Consider the following 18415-nt stretch of genomic DNA (forward strand, 5'->3'; position numbering starts at 1 on the left):
CTAACACAGAGACCCACAACTGGACAATATGCGTAGATTGAGAGACTCTGGAACATCCTTCAAACACTTCCCCTCAAGGCTTGGGAATCTATACAGAAAGACTCTTAAGAGCCAAGGTTGACTCCAAGGAAGCAATGTCTCCTAGACAAAACAGGACCAATGTATATGAACTTACAGAGACTGCGGCAACATTCACAAAATCTGTGTAGGCTCAAGCCAATGAGACGGGGTCTTAGAACTGGGAGGGGAAGTAGACACAGTGTCCCACACCCTAACCCAGGAGCTGTCTGCAACTGACACCCAATTGCAGCGGCTTGGCTTAGTGCTGCTTGTCCTCTAATGCTAATTTGGGTCCTCCAGAAACTGCACACAGGTCAGACAGCGAGGGACCCCGCCCCCAGCTAATTGTGGTTGGTAAATAAAGATGCCAACAGCTTATAGCTCCACATAGGTGGAGTTTAGATTTCTCAGGTTTGGAGAGCCAGGAGGATGAGGAGCTGGGAAGAGGAAGAAGCCCCATGAAGAACATGCAGGAGGGAGGAGGAGATCAACCATGGGCTAAGGGCCAAGAGAATGCTGCCCAGTTGGAGTTACGAGCAGCCCAGACGGAACCTAGTCAATAGTGATAACTGGGGGTTACCGATGGGAAAGCAGAGTCTAACAGCATGGAGGGTAGGCAGCTGCCCGGCTACTGGGCTGCTTAAGGCTTATTAACATAGAAAGGCCGTGTGTCTTTCATCTGGGAGCATAAATGGTGTAAGGCAGGGAAGCCCTGAAACGTTTGCTACACCCAGTGGCACAGGGGAAAGCAGTGTTTCTCCAATGGAGCATCGTTGGTTGTATTAAGCACACTTCCGCACAGGTCTCATGCCCAGGAGTAGTTGGCCCACACGAAACAAACTCAGTGGCGTTTCTTGTGGATCTTTTGTTTCGTTTTGCTTTTTTTTTTGTGGCTTTTTTTTTTTTTTTTTTTTTGTCTCGTGGGTCTTCTGCTTGTTTGTTTTGATTTTCATTTTTGTGGGGCTTTTGTGTGTGTTGTTTCTCGATTGTTTTTATTTTTGTTTCTTGTTTGTTTTTGAAAGCAAGCGAGAGAGAAAGAACATAAAGTTAGATGGTGGTGGTAGTGGGGTGGATCTGGGAGGAATTATGGGAAACACGATCAAGATATAGTCTAAGAAAACAATTTTTTTTTTAAATTACAAAAAAGAAGCCGAGCCTGAGCTGTGGCACTTGGGGAGGCGTTTCAGTAGCAGAGAGAGAATCTTCTGGATTAGGACCAAGCACTGTGCAGCCAGCCTATCTGTGCACAATCTTGACTCTGCACCTACTATGTGAGTAGTGAGGGTGACCGTAAGTGGCTTGGTGCCCTTGTGCCTCTGTTTCCTCATCTTGAAAATGGGAGAACAGTAACTGAGTAACGCCTGTCTTTTATGATGAAATAAACTAGCGTATCACAAGCACCCAGCTCAGGGACCCCTGTACAGCAAGTGCCAAGCACATGCCAGCATGAGCCGTTATTAGGAGGGTACATTTGCCCCTGGGGTGGGAGGTACAGAGCCAGGAAGAGCCAGGCTTCACTGAGTGGCCAATGCTTGCCTACCTAACTGTAGGCCGAGTTTTGCAAAGGCAGCTTTCTTTACTGCTCTGACCAATAGGGCGCTTGAATCTTTTTCTACCTCTTTTGTTCCACTCCTCACTCCTATGTCTTTCCCTGGCTTGTGGAGTTTGCTTTCGGTTGCTGTAGTAAATACCACGACCAAGTGAGGAGGGTTTATTTGGCTTATACATTGAGATCTCAGTCCGCCATGAAGTCAGGGCAGGAACTCGGGGCAGGAGCTGAGGCAGAGGCCACAGGAGGGCACTGCCGACTGGCCTGCTTCCTATGGCTTACTCGCTTTGTTTTCTTGTATAGCCCAGGACCACCTATCCACGCTTTGCTCACAGTGGGCGGGTTCTCTCCCATGCCAATCACTAACCAAGGCGATAACTTGCCTACAGGTCAAGCTGATGAAGCTATTTTTTTATTTCAACAGGGAAGTTTCTTCCCATAGGACCTAGCTTGTGCCAAATTGACAAAAACTTAACTAGGACATAGTTTTAAATTCCTTTCCTCCAAAATGAGGTAGGGTAGACATAAATGAATAAATTAATCAATGGGAATTACAGAGTTAAAAAAAAACAAACCAGAGGGTGCTGTGTGGTCCTATAATTCAAGTGCTGGGAGTGGGTGGGAGCTGGGGGCTTCTGTCCTGGACACTAGGGTGGGGACAGTGAGAAAGGACAATTTGCTCCTCTTTGCTAATTGCTGCTACAATATCAATGTATCCTCCACGGTGAGTGCCAACCTTGTGCCCACAGGAACCTGGATCTCTTCACTGGAGTACAGAGCCAGCCCCTGAGAGACTGCCCACAGGGTGGCAGATGGCCATCTGTCCAACCCTCACCTCTGGCCACCAACATCCTTACTTTGCAGAAAGCAAAGAGAACAAGGGCTAAGGACGCTTCAAGCCTGGGAGTTCAAGGGAGGACACAGCTTAGGCAGGTAGAGAGTGTAAGAGCAGGGACTTGTACCCCACTTCTCTTGCCAGTCCCCAGAATCCAGGAGTGACAACACCCACTCTGACTGGGAACAATCTGCCAGACAAACTGGTCCAACTCTCAGGATGCTGCTCTGGCTGGAGTCATTAGAGAGGGAGAAGCCTCAGGTGCTGAAATGCCTTCATGAGACCCAGCTATAAGGCATCTTCTCAATTAGTGATCAAAGTGGGAGGGTCCAGGACATTGTGGGTGGAGCCATCCCTGGGCTGGTGGTCCTGGGTTCTATAAGAAAGCAAGCTGAGCAAGCCACGGGGAGCAAACCAGTGAGCAGCACTGCTCCACGGTCTCTGCATCAGCTCCTGCCTCCAGGTTCCTGCTCTGTTTGTGTCCCTGTCCTGGCTTCCTCCATTGATGGGCTGTGATCTGTAAGCCCTTTCCTCCCTTGCTGCTTTCTGGCCGCAGCAATAAAATCCTGACAAAGATAGATGCTGAAGTTCTGTTGAGGGACACAGGGTTAATGCCACCTATGGAGGGTCCTCAGGATGGGGCAGGTATGAACTGTTGCCTTCAAAAACGGGGGAGGATACATGGCCCCATTCCAGCAGGTGGCCTTTCATAGTTCCTTAAAGAAAAAAAAGACCAAGTCTTAGGTAGCTCAGGCTGGCCTTGAACTCCCTATGTTGAATTTTGGATCTTCCTGTCTCCACCTCCCAAGTGTGGGGATTTACTCAGGGATTGAACCCAGAGCTCCACGCATGCTAGGCAAGCATGCTACCAACTCAGCCACGTCCCCAGGCAACGCCACTTATCTTGAAAGATGGGTGACAGAAATGGCCATTTGATGTCCCCAAACCAACCCTAATAAGGATCTTCCTCCCTGGCCGCCCTGCTATCCAAGCCCTACCAGAGGAGGTGGTAGCAGGATTCTTGGGGTAGGGGTGGTGGCAGGGGCTGGGACTTCAGCGTAACCACAGAGTATTAAGCGACTGTCTCTTTGAAGAGTCAGGTGCACTGCTTTGACAAGCAGGGGACTCTCTTCCTCTGGCCTCCACTGGGTCCTCACAGGCCCAAAGCCACCTCCCAGCCACTCAGGAGGGAGGGTCAAAAGGGGGAGGTGGGTAGATTTCAGTAACCTTGAGAAAGATCTGATGTGAAGAGGCTGGCTCTTTCAGAGCCAGTCCCCGGGTGTCCCCCTACCCCACCCCACCCCGTTACCCTTGGGTCTTTTGTAGAACTATCCAATGCTGTTCCTCAAAGAGCATGTGATTCTGGGTTTGGGTCCTTTATCTTAGGGAGGTGTTTCCTTGGGTTCTTCTCCAGGATTGGACGAGCTCCAGCTCCCTGCCCACCCCGGGACTAAGACCCAGAAACAAGGGACATGTCGCCTCTAATGCCTTTGCCACCAGTAGCCTCAGCTGCCCCCTCGGGGCCTGGTTAGAATGGAGCTGCCCACGCAGGGGTGTGGATGGCACTGCTGGGTCTCCCCAGCTTGGAGCTGTGCCCTGCCCTGCTTTCTGTATGGGACAAAGACACTGGGGGAGGAAGGTAGAACCTAGCAGGGTAATCTTTCCTCTCTGATCTCTGCCATGTCTTTGTTGTTGTGATGGTGGTGATGGTGATGGTGCTGGGGTGTGTGTGTGTGTGTGTGTGTGTGTGTGTGTGTGTGTGTGTGTGTGTATGTATGTATGTGTGTTTGGCGGGGGTGGGGGGAGACAAAATAGCTAGGCCAATACGGGGTAAGCCAGGCTTCTAGAATGAAATGACAGACAGGCAGACATCCCTCGGGGATCGTTGATTGGGCACAGAGGTACTCTCCTGGAGGACGTCAGCTCTCCACCCAGGGCCCTGTTACCAGAGACGACACAGGCCTTTGAGGCACAGCACACACGGGGAGCAGCTGAGGTCTGTACTTACAGGCGGTCCTGAAAGAGAGAAAAAAGGGCTGGTCAGTGTCACTGCTGCCAGAGGGAGGGAGTGGGGAGGTCACCTTAGAAACAACATCCAAGAAATTTTTTTTATTTTGGCAAAGAGGTTTCCATCTGGTCTTCAAAGTTTGTCTTTTCCTGGCTCGCTCTTGCCGGCGTAATTCATTTCCTCTTTATTTTTCTCTCCATATTTTTATTATTGGATGAGAAACGCAGGGGTCTGGACCCCAGGCCCCGCCCTGAGAGGGGTCTACTGGTCTCCACCCCGTACCTTCCTGCCTGTCAAATTGCATTCTTGGGGACCTGCCAGCATTTCAGAGAGGCCAGAGGAGGTGCTGGAGAGACAGACTGACAGACAGTGTTGCCCGCTCACTGCTCCTGCAGGCTTTCCTAGGACACGCAGTGGAAAACTGGCAAAAGGAGCAAACAGGGTGGGGGGCAGGGTGTGCACACTCCGTCCCTCCCAGCCTGATGTCTATCAGCCTGGCCTGGTTTCTGTTAGACATTGAGTCAGATGTCTTCTTACCCTCCTGGGTCGGCCGCCCACTGGTGCTTTCCTGACCCCCACTTCTCAGTCTTGCCCAGTCCCTCTCTCTCCACCAGATTCCCCTCCCTTCCCTGTCCACTTTCCCTCCTCCTGCACTGGACTTCAACAGCCCTGTCTGATTACTAACAAGTTCAGGCATTGTGAGGGTGGGAGCCAAGAGGGCAAGAAAGGAAGGCAGCTGAAAGGACATTTCAGTAGAAGGGAGCTATGGAACCCCATGGCCCCTAGGGGAGGGGTCCCACCTGTGTGTTCCCTCAGCCCCTGCTGATCTGACCATATCAGCTTAGAAGCTACTTCTGTTGTCTTTCATGCTCTGTCAGCATGATTGTCTGATGTCCCCCACCCCCACCCCCTGGCTCCTTACGACCCCAAAGTCCATGTTCTTTTCTCTCCTCTGCCAGTATCATTTTGTGTTCTGGTCCCCATCCAGGAAGAAACAGATTGTCTCATGCTGGCCTCTGGCTGGGTAGTCCTGTGCTAGACCAGGCTAGGGGCAGCATGGGTCAGGGAGGGAGAGCATCTGGGACCTATCAGGCTGAGGGACAGGAGAATGCCATCCAGAACCTGCCACTATCTCAAATAACATAGGCTGCCTGTGTGTGTAGTCTGCATCTCCTGGTTGGTTCAACAATGACAAAATTGACTCTGGGAATTTTCGGATGTTTTGGCCATAGGAAGGGCAGATAGGCCCAGCCTAGATCTGACAGGACCCTGACTCCCAGTTCGAAAGTTTGGGGGATGATCCTCGTGATACAGAGTGAAGCTCTGGTGGGGGACCTGCCTGGTATTAGTAAACCAGGAATGTGTCTGACCCATGTCTACAATGTGCCCCTCACTCAGAATGTGCTCCCAGGGAACTCTGCTTTACCAAGCTCTCACTACCCCCAACATGTCACTCACAGGGACCTGAGTGAGGGGGACGCCCCTCTGGTACGATGATGGGAGGGCGTGGGGAGTGGTTAGTACTGACAGAATCTAGAATCACCTAGGAGACCAACCTCTCTGGGCTTGTCTAGGAGGAAGTTTCAGGATTCATCCTCTGCTTCCTTGACCTAAGCACAGACACTGTGTTACCACTGACAGGAAGCTCTTGCTATTATGCCCCCTCCGCCCCCCATGAATGATGACCGCAAACTGCGAATCAAAATCAAGTTTCCTTCCTGAGGTTGCTAGCTCAGGGATCTTGTCACAGCACCAAGCAAAGCCCACGAGACCGTGGGAGGATGGGGTGGCTCAGTGAGTGGCTAGTGGGTAAATTCCGATAACCTGAGTTTGATTTCCAGGATGCATACAGTGACTGGAGAGAATTGGTGTGAAATAGATTCAGAAAGTTGACAGATGAGGCTTTGTCCTCGACAAACACTTTTCTATCAGTGGGGGAGACTGCCATCATTCTGATGGATCCTTCTGGAAGGTCAAGAGAGAATCCAACATGGTTGCCCTCCTACCTCCTACCACTGCACAGACCTGCAGTGGGGGACCCCTGGATTTCACAGCAGAGCCCCTGCCCAGTGCTGTGTTCAGCAAACAGTGGATGGGCAGCTGACCCTTTTGCAAAGTGTGCTAGGGCTATCATGTCACATGTCTGTGCTCAGTCAGTCACGTGACTCACGAGTGTGGTCACGTGACCCGTGACTGGCTCATCTCTCTGTCAGGACACTCAGAGGACAGCCACTTCAAAGCATCATCAACTCCACTTTAGACAGACTAGGGACAGAGGGGCCTAGGAGGTTGGGCAAGGACGCGAACAGCCTTTGGACTCCTCATCTGGGACCCTCCTAACAGATACACCGACGCTCATGACATGGGGACTCTGAGTGACTGTCCACATCACCCCATCTGAAGAAGGAAGAAGGCAGCCATGTCTGCTTCAGGCCATGGGGACAGTAGATTGATGGGAGAGCGATGTAGATTGTTCCAGGTCACCCAGGAAGGATGGAGTAGGCTGTAACAGGATGTCCAGGGATGGTCCACAATAGACGTCCAGAGTAGAAACCTGTCTAAGACTGTGCTCCTCATACCTGTCACCTGTCACCTTGGCCTCTGAACAAGGCAGTCTTACCTCTTCTAAACAGACAAGCAGAACCAGACCCTGTGAAGAAACCTGGGGCAGCCAGAATTCTGAGTGGCCTTTCTTCAATAGCTTCTTACCAGGTTATGGCTATATGAAGATGAAGAACACACAGGCAGGCCCTTTGAGGAAGGAAAAACTGCAATAAACAGAAACAGCAACAAGACCCAAACCTATGTGTTATCTAGAAGCCTGATGCCGATCTCTGGTGACTTAGAGAGGAATAGCTCATTTCCTCCTGCTGAGAAGTTAGAGCCTCCTCTGTGACAGAGCTGGGGAAGATCCAAAGAGCCTTAGTGGATCATGAGGACCCTGGGAAAACGCCTATCGTTCATTCATTTACTCGATCAACATCTGCCAAGTGCTCAACGTCTTTCATTCATTCACCAAATCCCTAATTATCAACATTACACCACGTACACAAAGCACAATGCTAATTAGGTTTCTGGGATATCACATCAGCTCTTGGGACTAGCCTGGGGTGGGAGTGGCAGACTCAGCCCTATTCATTGAGGTGGAGTCTGAGCTTTCAAACCTTTTGTTTACTCTCCTGACAATGTATCACAATGTTGCTGTCTTCAGAGGGGAGCGCCTGGCAATCAAGTTACAAACAAATGAAGCTGAAATAAAGAGGTCGTGAGGTTTGAAGAAAAGTTGGCTGCACTCATAACTATCCACTGTAGGCAATGGTGACTTGTCACCTTAGACACTTTAGACAGCACCTGGGCTCTTTTTGTTTCTATCCTTGTTTTAAGACAGGATCTTTCCATGTAGTCCTGGCTGGCCTGGAGCTCTCTCTGTAGAGCAGGCTAGCCTCTAACTTGGAGATCTACCTGTCTCTGTCTCCAGAGTGCTGGGTATAAAGCCATACCCTGGCCTGGCTTGCAAGTCTTAGCCAGCCTTCCCTTTTAAGCTTTAAACTCTACACTGCTTAGCCTGGCTTTGAACCTGGCTTCTATGAATCTTGTGTTTTCCATGCTGGAATCAGGAGGTCGTTAAGGGTGGAAGGTTCTGCTCTCTCCAGATCTGGTCCTGGTCCTAGGCAGAGCTAGTACAGAGTCCCAGTGTGCTCTGAGTTCAAGGTCACTCAAGCCATTTTCTGAGCCTGTTTGATTCATTTTCTGAATCCGGTTTCCTTCTCCCACTGCCTGCCCATCTCTACCAGAACAGACACTGGGTACCCGAGACTCTCCAAAGACTTTGAGTTCTTTATAATACATCCTACTTTGTCTGCAGAGCTGAACCATCTCAACTGGGGGTGTCTTTACTTTCCAGGGACAGTTGGCCATGTCTAGAGATGGCATGGGGACCTCGAAAGGAAGGACTGAGGCCAATTTCTGGTTAAAGCATCTGGATCAGTTGTCCCAGGAACACACTGGGCAAACCAGGCTTTGTATCTGACATAGTAAACCTATGGATGAAGAAACCTCTGGCCATAGCCAGATGTTCACAGATGGTAAAAGAGCCTGAATCCCAGTTTGGAAGAGCTCAGAACAGGTCGAGCTCTAGGCGAGTGGCAGAAGGCTGTAGAAAATCCAACAACTGTTCAAAATCAGCACGTCACATCTCCTGTGAGCCTGCACGCACAGTTCTCCTGAGCTTGGTTGGCGCTTTGTAACCACATGCGTTGACAGCTGAAAACTGGGCTCAAAACGAGTTTACACTATAGAAACCAGTAAACACAACAAAGTGTCTTTCTATCCTACAAACCAGTTGTGAAACTTCTTAGGGCACTGCAGCTCACATCTGTTGTGCTCTCTTCAGTCACAAACATTTCCAGGCATTTCAAAGGGAACACCAGGGGCCGGGGGGGGGGGGGATAAGGGCAGCAGGAGCAGTGTCTGTCTGTCTGTCTGTCTGTCTCTCCTGGCCTCCCTCTCCCTTCTATTGCAGAACAGGAATGAAGTCCCCTGAGCAAAATGGTCAGCCACCATCTTCCTCAGATTGGCTATGGCTAAAGCTCCTCACAGCCCGTGCCCTGACTGCCAATGTCCCCTCCTAGGAAGGGATGAGGATGTCAGTCACTGCTTGTCACCTCAGCTGCTAGATGCTCCAGTTAGTCATTGGTATGCAGTTCTGCCCTAATTGCCCACAGCCTTGGGTGCTGATATACAGGCTGGAGAAAGTTAAGGGAAGGGACCTCCCATCTATGTGGCCAGGAGAAAGCTGCCATTCATGCTGGGTAAAAGACTTTTCCATGTGGCCGTTTTGGCCATCATTTCAAGTTCCTGCCAGTAACCCCTTACCATGCTCTGTATGTAAGACCAATAAACACCCTAGGATCAGAAAGCTCGTTCATGGAATCATACTTGTCTCTGGGACCTTATGGGGACATATTGCTTATGTCTCCCCAGGGGAGGATTTCTTGAAACACACATTCTTGTACTCACAGTAGGCATTTCTAATCAGCTGTGCTGGGATGAATAAGAATGGCCCCCACAGGTTCATCTATTTGAATGCTTGGTCACCAGTGGCACTATTGAGAAGGATTAGGAGGTGTGGCCTTTGGGGGTGGGTGTGGCCTTGTTGGAGGAGATGTATCACTTGGGGTTGGGCTTTGAGATTTCAAGGGCTTAAGCCAGGCCCCAATACTCTCTCTCCCTGCTGCCAGAGATGGAAATGAACTCTCAGCTACCTTGTCTGCCTGCGTGCCGCCATGCTCCCTGCCATGAAGATAACGGACTAAACCTCTGAAACTGTGAGCCAGCCCCTATTAAGTGCATTTCCTTCATAAGAGTTGCTGTGGGGGCTGGGGATTTAGCTCAGTGGTAGAGCGCTTGCCTAGGAAGCACAAGGCCCTGGGTTCGGTCCCCAGCTCCAAAAAAAAGAACCAAAAAAAAAAAAAAGAGTTGCTGTGGTCACGGTGTTTCTTCACAGCAATAGAACACAGACTAAGACATCGGTCGTTGTGACTTTCTGCTGATGAGCCTAAATGAGGCTCTTTCTACTGCCAGTCATCAGGGACTGGCATGGGAGACAAGAACTAGCACTTGAGTCACCTGGGGGTTAGAGAGAGGGATGGCGGCTCTTTCTTGACTTCCCAAGGAGGCCTGGCTCTAGCTTTGTTAGACAGCAGAAAGGCTCCCCAGCATGCCTTGCACCAGATGCAGGGTAATTTTGTATTAGCTTTTTCTCCTTTCCCTGCCCACCTGTGCAGATCGGCAGAGAGATGGCTGGGGATAAATCTCAGTTGGTGCACAGCTTGCCCTGCATGCAGAAGGCCCTAGGTTTTATCCTTTACATTGCAGGAACTGATCACCGTGCTCCCAGACCTGTGCTCTCAGAACCAGGCGTGTCAAAAACCTCAAGGTCCTTTTCAGCTACACAGGAAGTTGGAAACCAACTTGGAATGGATGAGATCCCATCTGTGTCGGTTTGCATATGCTTGGCCTAGGGAGTGGCACTATTAGAAGGTGTGGCCTTGTTGGAGGACCTGTGTCACTGTGGGGGTGGGGCTTGGAAACCCTCCTCCTAGCTGCCTGAGGATGCTCAGTCTGTTCCTGGCTTCCTTTGGGTAAAGATGTAGAACTCTCAGTTCCTCCTGCACCAGGCCTGCCTGGATGCTGCCATGCTCCTGCCTTGATGATAATGGACCGAACCTCTGAACCTGTAAGCCAGCCCCAATTAAATGTTGTCCTTTATAAAACTTGCATTGGCCATAGTGTCTGTTCACAGCAATAAAACTCTAACTAAGACACCATCTTTAAAAGAAAAAAACCAACCAACCAACCAACCAAACAAACAAACAAACAAACAAAAAAAGGCAGACTGGGCATATGAGCGGTGAAAGTATGAGGGCCAGAGAGAAGCCTGTAAAGCCCATGGAGGTGAACTCCCTGTCTGGCAGGATGCTGACTGCTTAGCAATGGGCCACCCTGCCCTTCGGTGCAGAAACTGCCCCATCTCTGTCCACAGCTGCTCCCCGGCTTATGCTTGGAGGTGGGCTGGGGTAGGTAGCTGGGAGCAAAAATAAGGTGTGCAGGACTCCCACCTGTGCCTCCCCTACCTCCCCTGCATCTACCCCCCATCAGCTCCGTCCCAGCCAGCTGTTCCTCCACTGCCCACACAGCTCTGCATCCCCTAGGGACAACTCCAGAGCCAGCTAGAAAACAGCTAGGGTGATCGCCTGGGGCCACAGACCCTTGTCAAGACAGCGCTGGAGGGAGATCTGCTTGAGCCCACAGCAGAAGTAGGGGACCTTACTGCCACCTGTGCAGGTTTTTCTACCCCAGGAAAAGCAGGCTCTGGGGAGTCTATTGCCCCGTTTGCTGATGGGTCTTTTTCAGGACAGAGAAGTAATTCGTTCAAAGTCACGCAGCTGGCAAGTGGCAGAGCCAACATCTGTTATCCTCTGTGAAGTCTGCCCTCCTGACCCCTATATGTGTTTCTTCAGCTGTCAAAGCAAACGAAGAACCAGTCTGAGATGGCAAGGAGAGTTTGAGATGGCTACAGGGGGAACCCGCAGTACATTTCCTTCAATTCCCTTTGAGGACCCCAAGGCATCATTTCTGGGCCGTCTTCTAGTCACTGCCATCTTTGTCCTAACACTGGCTCCCCCACTGAGGTGGGGATGCTAACCCCACCCAAATTAGGCCCACAGGAAGAGCGGCAGCCACCCCAAGAGCACGTGGGGTCTCCCATTGTTCTGCTGGCAGAGAGAGGTCTAGACAGTTCCACCTGCCACCCTCAGAGGCGGGAGGAGTTTCCAAAATTTTCTCAAGAGGTCAGGGGCCAGACCAGAGTTCCTGGCTTTGTTGCTGAAAAGACTTTCAGGACTAACCCATATATTAAAGGACAGTTGGGGATTTGCCCCCCCCCCCCCCCAGCTGAGGACTGAACCCAGGGCCTTGCGCTTGCTAGGCAAGCGCTCTACCACTGAGCTAAATCTCCAACCCTGGGGATTTGCTTTTTTAACTTATCACGATTGTGGGTGTCCATGTGAGTATGTGGCAGTCAGAGCATCCTCTCTGTAATGAGTTCTCACACCCTTCTGTGGGCTCTGGGGGGGGGGTCAAACTGAGGTCTCTGGTCCTTGGCGGCAAACACCTTTACCACTGGAAATTCTGTTGGAGAGGTTTTAATATAGGTTTGGAACATAGAGAAAAGGATATCGAGGTTCTAAGGAAGACACGCTGAGATCATGAGTGTCAGTTACTCACAAGGAGTCACAAGCAAAAGTGTTCAGAATAAATGAAAATTCTGACCTTGTTACTGTGTGACCTCGGGCAAATGTCTTAACCTCTCTGAGTTTGAGTGTTGGATTTGGAGGAGCATATGAGAGAGAGTCTGTAAGCAAAGTGCCTTCACGGGTGTCAGGTTTACAGTGAAGTAAGTGGTAAATGGGTTCACAGCAGCTGCGAGCGATGGTTCTAGGAGGCATGACAAAGTGACATCCAATTTCAGAAGCAAGTGGCACACTTAGAAGGCTCTTCTCACATACAGGTCACCGTATGTGGTGTTTTTACAAACGTTGTCATAGGCAGATCAGCGGTACACACAGATCGTTTTACACACAGGGGCTCTGCAGCACAGAGACGTTTCCTGCTGGGGCCCCAAGCTAGGGAGGGGCAGGCTGGTCGGGCTGCTGACCACCCTGTGAACTGCCTCTCTGAGGAGATGCTCAAGCCCTGATCTGCAGACACAGCAGGCAGGGAGATCAGCAGGCAGGATGGGCCAGGCTGGGTGAGCCCGGTTAAAACAGAAAGGACTGATGGGTGTCTCCAGCTCCAGACAGAGGGACACGCTGTGTATGGTCTTGCTTCCTTGGGCCCCAGGACACTTCCAGGCTGGGGTCAAGAGCGCAAAATCCCAAGTGACTGAATCTCACGGAGGTCTCTCGGGTTGTAGAGATTAGGGCTTGATTCTGCAGACTCAGTCCAAGGGCAGGCATTGTTCTCAGGCTGAACAGTTTCCGGGCATAACCCCACCCTACCCCACCCCACAGGGCAGAAGAGCTGATGGCCACACACAGATGGGGACATCATGTTGGACAGGGGGATGGGCTGCGGGACGAAGATGAAAATTAATCAGGACGGGCTTTGCAGGGTGGACACAGTCAGCTCAACCCAGCTTTATTTTGATAAGAATCTGGAATTCCAGGGTCTCTGAACTTGAACCAGTCACTCTTCACTGAATCTCCCAGGAGCGGTGGTATCCTCCCATCTGACCTACAGAGGTCTTCCCAAGGAGAGTGGCTTCCTGCCCCATCCCCCACCTCACCTCGGGTCCTTCCCAGGAAGTCAGCAGTTATGCAAGCCAGGGTCCCCTTCCCGTGACCCACAGGGACAGCCGGTTCTCTGGCAAACACGGCAGACCACACCTCCTCCTCCTCACAGTGGATTCCTATCTACCGCAATCCCATGATATTAAAAAAAATAATAAAAAAACTTTTTTTTGTTATTCTCTTATCTCCGTGCAGATGTTGAGTCCATTTTTAATTTTTTTTTCTATATAAAACTCTCACAGGCTGTGAGATCTGTGGTGGCCAAAGGCTTTGCTCATCACTCCAGGAAGAGTTGAAGATTAAAGATTGAAGGCTTTGGAGCTGTGAGGAAATGCAAAGGACTTGGGCTGTTGAGCAGAGAAGCCTAGGGCAAAGTGACAGGGGGCTTCTCTGCATGCCCAAGATAGACTGGGCCTGACAACCCCTTAGCAGTGGCTGTTAGCCCCTGATCTTGAAAACACCCAAGACAGTGAGAAGTTAGATCTTAACGTACAAAGTTCTGGTTTCTAGATTTTGGCACTGAGTCAGCAAATCTGAAAACCTTTCTGCAAGCCCAGTGGAGCCTGGAGACCCATGAGGCCTGTGGGGTGCTAATTCCTCACACGTTCTCTGGCCCTCTCACAGCCACTAGCTTTAATTGCATGGACCAGAGCTGCTGGCCTGGAGTGCATTCGGCCAGTGCTACACTGAGTATGTGAATGGCTATCTGAGGGAAGGGTAGATGCAGGGTTCTCAGCTCCCACCTCAACTCCGCCTCTGTGAAGAATGGTATGTTGGTGTGTATGCATGAGCAGGAGCGTGTGCATGTGTGTGAGTTACATGCACCTGAAAGCAATGGTTGGTGATTTCCTTGGGTGCCATAGCACCAGGGTAACTTCCTTCCACCTTGTGCAGAGGTCCACAGCAGAAGAGGACACTGTTAAGCAAGGCTCTGGCTTGAAGGACAGCAGGACCGTGCAGAGCGGTGACAGGGAGCAGTGAGAAATCAGTTCTTAGTGAGGACTTTAGCTACCTGTGGGCTGTACCTTGTTCCCAAGCTCAGGATTGGGACTTGCACTCATGCTGGGCAAGTGCTCTACCCCTGAGCTCTACCCCTCGTTCCCTCCTCTCCTGCCTTTTCTTTTCTTTCTACTTTTTTAGGTTGGAATAGGGTCTCACTAAGTCGCCCAAGCTGGCTTTGAACTTGGGCTGGCCTTGAACTTGTAGATTTTCTTAATATTTTACTTCATTTCTTTTCTTTCCTCTTCTTCCTTGACCTCGCTCATGTCCTACACTGGCTTTGAACTCTCGATGTAGCTGAGGATGACCTCGAACTTCTGACCCTCTTGTCTCCACCTCCTGAATGCTGAATCACAGGTATGCGCCACCTTGCCCGTTATTTGTGGTGCTGAGGTTCAAACCCAGGGCTTTGCTCATGGTAGGCGAGCATCTACCAACTGAGCTACTACTCAAGAGAAAATAGTCTTGACTTTGTCTCTCAGTTAACTACAGTTCAAGCAGCTGTGTGATGTGCCCACAAGGCCCTAGTTAAGGTATGTACATAGAGAGTGGTGCTATTTGGAAGTGTGGCCTTGTTGGAGTAGATGTGGCCTTGTTGGAGGAAGTATGTCACTGTGGGGCAGGCTTTGAGGTCTCCTATGCGCAGGCTCAGCCCAGTATTAAATCTTGTCTTCTGGTAGCCTGCGGAAGAGAGTCTGCTGCTGCCTTCAGATCAAGATGGAGAACCCTTAGCTCCTCCACTACCATGTCTGCCTGCATGCTGCCATGCTTCCTGCCATGATGATAACAGACTAAGCCTCTGAAACAGTAAGCCAGCCTCAATTAAATGTTGTCTTTTATAACAGTCGCTGTGGTCATTATGTCTCTTCTCAGCAATAAAACCCTAACTAGGACAAAAACTGCAGCCCCACTTCACCCCCACCCCACACGCCACCACTGCAATGGCCCCAGCAAACCTTCTGAGCCTCACGGGTAGCTAGGATGCTAGTTTTGTGTACCACAGGTGGCAAGACTCTTTCCATTATCCATTTCTGATCTTAGGGGATACAACTTAGCAAGTATTTTCACCTACAAATGAAACATTGAGACGCCATAAGAGAAATAGCTCATCCAGAGTCAAAGAAGAAATGGACCATGGGGCTGAGATTTATGCCTGAGCCCAGGTAACCACAAAGATCATCCTTATCCTGTGCCAGCACATTGCTCAGAAAAACAGAAGCCTTTCCTTTCTCACAGCCAGGACAGGGTGCAGTAGCCACTGAGAGGCATGAGCCACTTTTCATGCCAGACTATTTGGGAATAGCAAATCCTAAGTGCAATTCACTAGAACCTAAGATAGGTCCCATGCAGACATAATTAATTGACTGCACTTTGGGTAGTCATAACTAATCAACCAGAGCTGCCATACTTGACTAAAGCCATCACAAATGTTCACATCTGAAGATGCAAAAGTCCTGCCCAGGGTCTAGTGGCCAGTACAAATGATTGTCTTTGAACTGTGAGGGGCTTATGCCAGAGAAGAGACAGGGAAATGAATGGATGAGGCAGCAGGCCAAGCAAGGTGGGCAAGGGTTGAACTTCGGTGGCCTGGCTAGCTCTGTGACCTCTCCATAGCATGTTTCTGAGCTTCATAGCGGATTTCTGGAGTGAACGAAGAGCCAAGTAACTGGGTCCATCCAAGCTGAAAAGAGCAGAAACTACATCTTCCATTGGAGCCTGCCAGTCTGCCTGTCTGCTGTCCAGTTGTTTGTTTTCTGACATTTATTCATTGTTAAAATGACTCTTTAAAGACATTAAAGGCATTCGGTGAAATAGTATCACTCCTAGTCCCACACTCAGCTGCCACTATGTTTCTGATTTTTCCTGACCCTTGGATGTTCAGGGATATTGTGGAATCGGTTCACTTTTCCTTTTTCCAAGGCAAACACATCTTCCCGAGCGACCCTCTCTCATGACTACCTAGGAGGCCTGGATGACAAAGACCTGGATTATACACAAGATATGAGGAACATGGCATCATAACATCCAGGAGAACAAAGCCACTCTGGTGGCTTCTCCTCCTGTCACACTAACTATGATTACGGGAAGATGTTGCTCAGAGGGAATGGGTACCAGAGGATAGGGTGTGGTATGTGTTAATTTCCATGAAGGGGCTTCCACACCTGACCCTCTGCTCTGCTCAGGCACCCCGACCTTTGCAGCTGGACAGCTCTGGAGCACGGAAGTATGAGAGCTGTGTGCACAGGAAGAGGCTGGGTGGTCTCTGTGAGCTGTCTGCCCTGGGGGCTGGGAAACCACAATAAACAGGGGAAACCACACCAGATCTAACATAGTCCCAGCCCTGACACAGCACCAGGTTGGCAATGGTGACAGCTGTCCATATTCCCCTTGGGCCGAGCAGCTCTCATTGACCAGGAGCTAAGTCTGACAGGTTTGGGCAGCCAGTTCAGTTTCCCTCCCTATCCTGATGTTTCTAAAATGGGGTAGATCAGAGGAGGCTACAGTCTAAGTCAGAGCAGTCTGGGCCAGCTACTGTGTTAACAGTTTCCTCTGAGATTGAAACATTCTATTCTACAGGGTAGTCCTTAGCAAGAAGATAAACAACTCAAATGTGCTTCAGGAAGTCCCTGAAACTGACCAGATTCACTAGGCCCCTCCTTGGCAGAGTAAAAAAAATAAAAGCTGAGTCTCTCTCAAGCTAAAGGAAGCTGAGTTGTAAAGACGACTCCCAATCAAAACTGCAAAGACTCTTAAGATTAGACCAGCTGCCTGGTAGAGGTTTAGACCACCCAAGGCACCTAGAAAGAACTTTTTCCAACCCACAGAGCTACCTACAGGCTGTGCAGGGTACTCCAGGTTTCCCAGCTGTCTTTGAGTCATTTCTGCTCCTATAAATAACACCTGACCCATAGTCTTGCAAATAAAACTCACTGGTTCACCAAGTTGGACCCTGCTGGTATTCATACTTTGGTCTGTCATTGATTCCCTATCTTAGGTTCGATCTCCCCAGGGAAAAGATTTTGTCACATGATACCAGCTGAAGTCAGCCTCTCTAATTGCCTAGGCCTAACTACTTTCCTCCCTCCCTTCAGAAAGGCATTGCAGACAACAGACAACCAGGCTCCCAGCATCAAGAGGATCAGAGCCTAGTCCTCTTAACAGTTGGTGACAGTTCAGGAGTCAGCAGACATGAGTTACATCAAGTCAAGTCCTGCTCTGGTTTGGCAGGTTGAGTTTTCCAAAGGCAGCGTCCTCCAAATGGACGCCACTAGAGAGACTCCAAAGGGCCCATGTTTGACCTGCTCCTTGGAGTAAAGAATGCATTCATAGGGTGGCACGCCAATGCTGGGCAGTTTGCACATGCATTCCCAAGTCTCTCGTGAGGTCCTTAGGAGACGTAGCCATATTCCCTCTTGTCCCTGTAGAGACAGAGCAAGACTTCCTGAAACTCTTATATGGCACAACTGGGATTTGAACTCAGGGCTTATTGACTCAGATGCTGCTGTTTGCAGGAACAACATTAGATTGCATAGTCAGAGCTCCATAGAGCTCCCATAGAGGCTCAGAGTTCATGGATTACTGTGGATCTGCTTTAGGAAAGGTTGGTATCTCAGTGTCCTTGAGCTGGGGTATCACGTACCCTTGGCTGACCTTCAACTTGCTTTGTGAATAAGGATGACCTTGAACCTCTTATTGTTCATCCTCTGCCTCCTGAGTGTTGGGATTAATGGCATATATCATGATGCCCAGTTTATGTATGCTAGGGATCAAATCCCTACTGTATGTGGGCAAACACTCTGGGGAAAGTAGGTAAGATAGCTTAGGTTCAATGGAACAGCCTTCCTCCACCTCATTCCACTGAGCCATCCCAGTTGTCACCCAGCTACTGGCTACCAGGGGATGCTACTGGGTGCCATAATTACCATCTCTCCAGCAGATGGGGAGAATGATTAGTAAATCATCAAGGAGAGCCAGCCCACCCACTTTCCTGACCTCTGACCTCACCCAGGGGCTGGTTGTGGGAGCACTGCTGTCCCAGCGGGCACTGGGGTAAGACTCATGTTGAAAGGAAGTTAAAATCAGCCAGGCAGTTCACCAAGAGCAAGGAGCCT

At 50.2% G+C, this 18415-nt stretch overlaps 1 protein-coding gene across 2 annotated transcripts in view; it reads right to left on the minus strand.

Moving 5' to 3' along the window:
* The window catches only part of Col13a1 (collagen type XIII alpha 1 chain), a 140057-nt gene that overhangs the window by 76679 nt on the left and 44963 nt on the right, over window positions 1–18415 (minus strand). The window contains exon 3 of one of the 2 annotated variants that reach the window (NM_001109172.1): window positions 4453–4460. In NM_001109172.1, coding sequence (NP_001102642.1) covers window positions 4453–4460 — 8 coding nt within the window. Of the gene's footprint in view, window positions 1–4452; window positions 4461–18415 lie in introns of those variants that run through there. The other variant, XM_063279469.1, reaches the window with a different exon arrangement.

This window comes from Rattus norvegicus, chromosome 20, assembly GCF_036323735.1.
Source record: "Rattus norvegicus strain BN/NHsdMcwi chromosome 20, GRCr8, whole genome shotgun sequence".
Taxonomy (NCBI): Eukaryota; Metazoa; Chordata; class Mammalia; order Rodentia; family Muridae; genus Rattus; species Rattus norvegicus.